The sequence below is a fragment of the Myxocyprinus asiaticus genome, chromosome 28 (genome assembly GCF_019703515.2).
Source record: "Myxocyprinus asiaticus isolate MX2 ecotype Aquarium Trade chromosome 28, UBuf_Myxa_2, whole genome shotgun sequence".
Taxonomy (NCBI): Eukaryota; Metazoa; Chordata; class Actinopteri; order Cypriniformes; family Catostomidae; genus Myxocyprinus; species Myxocyprinus asiaticus.
Window position 1 is genome coordinate 34,019,688 of NC_059371.1, and position 7,182 is coordinate 34,026,869.

General features: G+C 35.5%; 1 protein-coding gene across 4 annotated transcripts in view; it reads right to left on the reverse strand.

Annotated features, from left to right (window-relative positions):
- The window catches only part of LOC127419491 (arf-GAP with GTPase, ANK repeat and PH domain-containing protein 1-like), a 32,487-nt gene extending 31,446 nt beyond the window's left edge, over window positions 1-1,041 (reverse strand). For 3 of the 4 annotated variants that reach the window (XM_051660918.1, XM_051660919.1, XM_051660917.1), the window contains exon 1: window positions 735-874. Coding sequence is in view for 1 of the 4 variants with exons in the window: in XM_051660920.1 (XP_051516880.1) it covers window positions 735-897 (163 nt within the window). In the remaining 3 variants the exon portion in view is untranslated. Of the gene's footprint in view, window positions 1-734 lie in introns of all 4 variants that reach the window. The other variant, XM_051660920.1, reaches the window with a different exon arrangement.
- Window positions 1,042-7,182: the final 6,141 nt, after the last annotated feature.

The window sequence follows — 7,182 nt, forward strand, 5'->3', positions numbered from 1 at the left end:
ATGTGGCTTTCGTGGGCAGCAAAACAGCGTCAGACAGGAAATGGACCAGCACTTTGTGTTCAAAAGGCCTGCCACCATGACGACGTCTCTAAGATGGTGCTAATGTTTAAACCTGGGCCTCTCTGAAGTAACATCCATGATTCTTTTTGTATATTCAAACTGTAGTAACACTTATCATTAACACGGTCTAATGGGAGGAGCATGTGTATTTGGAGATGTCTGCTGGATGTATAATTTAATTTAAAATGAGTTAAAACAGATTTATTTGTCTGTTTTCTATGAAATACACATTTGACATTTTATATGCCGACATTATAGCAAAGCTGGACACAACAAACATAATAGTCAAAAATGGAGCAATCAATTGCAGTCAATTCATTATTTTTATTTTATTTTTTCTTACTGTTTAAAGCCACATTAAAACAAGGTGTAATAATAAGACAATGAAGCACTGCTGTGTCAAACCCGTTTCCAGTAGGATTAGAAAACAGATGCTTTTTTGAGAAGAAATTGGCTCCAACATTTCAAACATCACGCTGTTTATGTGGAGATGAGTTTACAATACCCTTTGCCATTCAGGGCATCTCTTTGTTAAGTATAGACCCTAAACATCTCTTAAGTAAACATTCAACCTTGCATAACAATATGCAATTCGTTATATCTACTAGTGGACAACAAGAATAAGCCCATTGTACAGTATTTATGAGACTGTTCATTTAAACTACTAAGCTCACCTTGTATGCTATGCAGAAAAACCTTTAGTCCTGTCCTGATCTGCTGGTCTTCAACCCTCTCCAGCTGTTTGAGAAACTTATTTAGAGTTTTTTGCAAGCTTTCATGCCTTCGCACCTCTGCTCTAATTGCAGTTGAGTTTGTAACTTTATTTGTGCTATTCATATTTAAACCAACGAGACTGCTCAAACTGCATGGAGTCTCTCCTGTAACCCATCGGCATTTCCTGCACGTTCTTTCATGTCAATGTCACGTACAACAGCAGATAGTCGTGTAGACTCTAAAGCAAGAAGCCTCACAGAGCAGAAGTAGTTTGGCTTGCATGTATTTCCTCTGTCTCTATGAACTCACTTCCTGATTTTAAAAAGTGTCACCATTTCATAGGCTGTTCTCTCGCAAACAGGATTTTGTGGTAAGTGTTAGCCTTGGTTTCAAACTGCGGATAAGGTTTCAAGAAGGCAGCCTAAATTTTATTTTCAGATTTAGAGCTGGGGATTGTGAAACTAACCATACTGTAGATATGAACAAAACAAATAATTGGATTATTATGATTATACAAATAGGGAGAGCAGGGCTTGTTGTCAAATACCTAGCCTGACAATTTCTCATAAATTTCAGGTTGGGGTAGGTTGTCACATTTATTAGGGGCAAGTTGTCACACGTTTTTTGTTTACTGTTTATTAATTATAATTTTTGTTGGATATTTTAGCATTTTAGTCTATTTAATGGCAGGTTCCCATTGTGTCAGCCAGGGACAGCAATTAAAGGAATAGCTCACCCAAAAATGAAAATTCTCTCATCATTTACTCATCCTCATGCCATCCCAGATGTGAATGACTTTCATTCTTCTGCTTAACCCAAATGAAGATTTTTACAATATCTCTTCCCTAAAGGTCCTCACAATACAAGTGATTGGTGACAAAAAATGCTGAAGCTCCAAAAGCACATAAAGGCAGCATAAAAGTAATCCATACGAATCCAGTGGTTGAATTCATTTCTTCAGAAGTGATATGATAGGTGTGAGTGAGAAACAAATCAATATTTAAGTCCTTTTTTTACTATAAATCTCCTCTTTCACTTTCACTTTCACATACTTCTTCTTTGTTTCTGGCGATTCGCTTTTTATCGTGTATATCGCCACCTACTGGTGTTTAGTGGAGTTTATAGCAATACTGTTTTATTACTTTAACTTTTGTTAAACATTACACAATTCAGTTTGATGGAATTTTGTTATGAAAATGAAATGAGTAAATCTTAAAAATGGGCAAAAATATTTTTTTAGTCTGGTACAGTTATTAGTATTCTATTACAGTCCTAGTTATACATATTATAGCATAGTCAAAGTTGATTTAATTTTAAGGGTAAGAGTTAATAAATTCTCAATTTTGAGAAATTGTATTTATGAATTGATTAAAGCAGATTTTATATAAAAGGATGAGACACTGTTTGTTTTATATGGTTACAAACAAAGTTGCCCTCATAAAAGTAAACAATGCCCCTGACAATCAAATTCAGTGGGCAGGTTCTGCCCCTTAATGTTAATCTCTCACACTGATGTCAATGCATGCTAAATGAACTTGTAGCTTTTTCGTGGTCAAGAACAGTAAACATTTCAATAGCTGTTTTGAATGCAAAGTTAGTGGCTAGTTATGTGCCTATACTAACTATCAAAAATAAACCAACCCTGAAAAGATATTTACTAGAGTGTGACAATTAGCACCAGTCTCCCCTATATCTATATGATAAAATTCCACAAATTTTAAATTATAGGCAGCATTGCCAAATATGTTAATAATTATAATGATAATGAAAAGGTGTAAATGTTTTTAAAGCTTCATAGTGTCTAATGGATGTAGGTCTTAATCAATCAGTCCAAAATGCAGCATCCAAGGAGGTCCAGGCAGCATCCCGTGTGACGTCAGTGGGCGGACTGAAGTGTGACGTAGTTTGTTGCTACAGCGCTCAGCCAAAAGATGCTCAAGCAGCGTCAGTCAACGAGGAGCAGAGCGGCCCCTTTATTCATTGTAGGGTACCACTTCAATCCGCACCCTCTTTAACACCACATTTACGCTTTAAGTAGAGACCTACGCAGTTACATATCTGCATCGGCTGTTGCCAAACTTTTGAGCACTTTTCAAACACCCCCGCCCATCTCACCTAACCATGATAACATCCAGAGGTATAATAAACAGATTCAGTTTGAGCAATAAAATGATCCCTTTGTCTACCTGAAACTATTTAAACACATTGCAAAGAATAAAGATTATCGCTGCTTACCATCTTTCAGTGTGATGGACGAGGATGTTTGTATAAAGATCATCATCATATTTGGGAATAATGGAGGACAGTTTTACTCTGAAATCGTCTCAGAACATCCCTTTATACGGAAGCCCAATGAAGAGAGAGAAAAAAACTTTTTGAAGAGAAAAAAAAAACTATTTTGAAGATATTCTTTTTTTTTTTTTTTTTTTTTTGAAGAGAGAAAAAACAATTTTAGGAAGAGAGAAAAAAAATTAAGACTTAGGCTCAGGAAGGAACTGAGACACTATTTTATTTTTATTTTTTTCACCGTAATTTTTTTTTTTTTTTTTTCCACCTTGCGGTTCAGGGCTTCCGTACCTTTATATCTCAAGGAGACCATCTTTAGTCTAGTGAGTCTAATGTTTTTGAGTATGTTTTTCGTTGTGGACTAATTAAAGGTGCACTCAGGTTTTTCAGGTTGTCGTGGACTTACACTGACACCTATGGGTGTGTGTGCAGTATTATTTAAATGCTAAATAGTTTCACTTACTGATGCCATTGTAGTAGAAAATCACTTATTCACAGTCAGTCATGATTAAATTCTCCTGCCTTCAGCTGCACCAGGGACTCTCGTACCTCCGAGTCGGGCATTCGTCACAAGGACAAAATACAGAAGACGCCAGACTTAAACAAATACACCAAAAACTATGGCAAAAGCTCTTTTTTCCTTTGTACCAGTGATAAGAATAATTGAGCACACCTGCATCACTTTTACACGACTTATATGATGCATTAATGCATGCTATGGAACAAATTATTAATAAACTTCCTTTAACCTTGTGCGTCAATAAAAATTTTACTCAGAGGTCCGCGTCAAAAAACTGCCATAAAAATATGATATATTAATATTATTTTCCACTTTCACTGACTTAGATTTTTTAACCAACATCAGTCCTGATCATAACTACCAAATATTCATTAATTTTCAGGATTTTAACGCTTTAAATTCCAGTTTGTTTACATAATGCCACTGTTGTTTTTTACACATACACACAAATTTCTCAATACAAACATACAAAACACACTCTGACATCCATACCAACACACCCACACAATTTTAGTTGCACCATTTATTCAACTGGCCTGCAGTGCTCTATAACGCAACAAACAGAAAATAGGAAAAAAGTATGTATTTGCTCCGTAGGCTAAACATGAGAAAAATGGCGCCATCTGGTGGAAAATATAAAATAAATAAATTTTGAAGCCAGGGCTCTGGAATGAAAGCATCATATCATAGAATTCAATATTTTATGCTTTAATGGCACTGGGATCAAATATTGCTGTTTAAATGGGTTTCAATGGGGACATTTTTGTCCTTAAAGTCCTGAGTGTAACTATTTTGTGTACATAGTGTATTATAGATGTATTATAGGAACTGAGGTTGAAATATCAAAATTCCCCCCAAAATACACACCTTTGTCAAAATGTATGCCGTTGGCATTAACACAGCCAGAATGATCGAAAAATTTTTTTTAAAAAAGACAAAAATGTCCCGAAGGTCACACAAGGGTTAAACAAACCGTGAAGGGTGAGTCTTTTGTTGACTGTCACATATAACATATTAATATTATTGAAATAAAGCAGTGAAATCAAAATAACTTTGCAAAATCATTGGTTTCCATCATCTTTCATGTCAACATGCCCCTTCCAACGTTAACTTGGGTATCATCTATTTCCGAGTTTCCCAAATTGTAAATACGACTTCAGCTGATCATTCATGTGCTCGGTACTTGTAATTACGATGTTTCCGACTCCACTTGAAGGGCACTTTAATCCATGAGTTAAAGTGTCCAATAACAGGGCGGTTCGGCTGGTTATGTGATCGAAACATGGCAGCCCCCTTAAGGGGGACACTCTTGATGTAGAATAAAACAGCTTTTATAAGGTTACTGATATGACTGGAGACTTCATCTCATGTGAGTGATCATGATTTTGTACATATGTTTTAAAATCGCAATTAATTTCTTTAGAAGTAAAACTTTTTAAACAAGGAAAAAATTACAGAGCGCACCTTTAACTGTGAACACCATCATGAAAACAGATACAAGCTATTCAGCATAAGTGTTGTTATCGCGAGAATACAGGAAGTTTAAGAAAGAAGGTAATTTAATGCTTAACAAATAACTATTTCTAAAAAATAATCGAAAAATAAAAACTATTAAAATATGAATGATAAAATAGTAATTAATATAATAATAATGATGGTGATTGGCTTTTTCTTGAGTGGCTGCTTTAATTTTTTTTTATTTGTCACTAAAACATTATTGACATGACATCAAGTATCAAACAGGCTGCCACAATTACACAATTTTCACCTGGGGTCCCCTTCTTTTTTCTTGTGTATCCCCAGAGCACAATTTAACAGAATTTTGACCACAACAGTTTGGGGACTTTTAATCTTTCTATTATGGTAATAACTTGTAAAATATGAATAATAAAATAATAATTGGCTTTTGCTTGAAAGTCTGCTGCAATTACAAGTATTTGCTATGTTGGTGTCCCTCTCTATTGTGCACCCCAAGATGTCAACTCAACTGAATTCTCACCACTTCAATTTGGGGACTGTTAATCTGTCTGTTATAGGTGTGATGGTATTTAGATAATATTAACATCAATACCTACTCTCCAAATACAATATATACTATAGACTATTTATTTATTTATTTACAAATAATAATAATTAACAATTACTAATGAGCATTTTTATTCTTGAGAGTCTGCTTTAGTTACAAGTATTTGCTGTGTTGGGACCACTTTTTTTTTCTGTGCATAGTGGTCATTTCAACAGAATTTTGGTAAATTCTGGTTCTGTTGATCTTTCTATTAGGGCTGTGATGGTACTTAGGACAATATACTCTAATGACAATATAGGCAATGAAAATTGCATTTTTTCATGAACAACTTTTTCAGTTTGGGGGTAATTGTCTTGCACATGATGCTCAAGGCCAAATAACACAGCACTTGATGGGAAAGTCTCAAAAATAAGAACCAAAGAAAACTCTTTCTTGAATATTGATCACTTTACATTTAGTTTAATCTGTCAGTTGTTTGTGAATTCTTGTGTTATGATTAAAAGCAATTATTTGAATGTATTAGTAAGGCCAGGGCTTATTGCACTTATTTTGTTACGGTCAGCCACCGCAACTCCAATCCAACCAACCCCCCTTCCTATAAATCACGGGAAACAGTATCACTTTTACATTTGCAGCTGTTTGTCAATAATTATCTATCTGAAATGGATGTATTTGGTTACATTTTATGTGTTGGTGTGTGTGTCTGACATCTTCAGGCGGATTTACATCACTTTTTTGCATGCACTTTTCATACACGACAGACAACAGCATAATGGTAAAAGAAGAAAAAAAGAAGAAGAAGAGAAAAATAGTGAAAAAAAGATACAATATTTTTGTAAACCAAAGTTAGCCTTAGAATTACCTTTCTAATAAATTAAATAATTTAGTGGCATTCTTCTTTTTTTTAATTTTTTTTTATCCCCTTTCTCTCCCAATTTGGAATGCCCAATTCCCACTACTTAGAAGGTCCTTGTAGTGGCACGGTTACTCACCTCAATCCGGGTGGCGGAGGACAAGTCTCAGTTGCATCCGCTTCTAAGACAGTCAATCCGCTCATCTTATCATGTGGCCCGTTGTGCATGACACCGCGGAGACTCATAGCATGTGGAGGCTCATGCTACTCTCTGCGATCCACGCACAACTTACCACACGCCCCACTGAGAACGAGAACCACTAATCGTGACCACGAGGAGGTTACCCGATGTGACTCTACTCTCCCTAGCAACTGGGCCAATTTGGTTGCTTAGGAGACCTGGCTGGAGTCACTCGGCACACCCTGGATTTTAACTTGCGACTCCAGGGGTGGTAGTCAGTGTCAATACTCGCTGAGCTGGCTTTCTTCTTAATACATCTCAATGAAGTACAAAACAAATATACTTTCAATAGTTCAAAGAAATATTGAAAACAGGATGGGTCTTAGTAAATTTAGGTTTATGTGTAAAAAAATTGCCAGCCCAGTATAATTATGCAATTAATAATATGCTTATTGTCTTTGTTTCCCATGATAAACCCAAACAGTATGTACTAGTATATAGAGTTTTTTATCTTGGGCAGTGTGTGCTAAGCAGTCATGAAA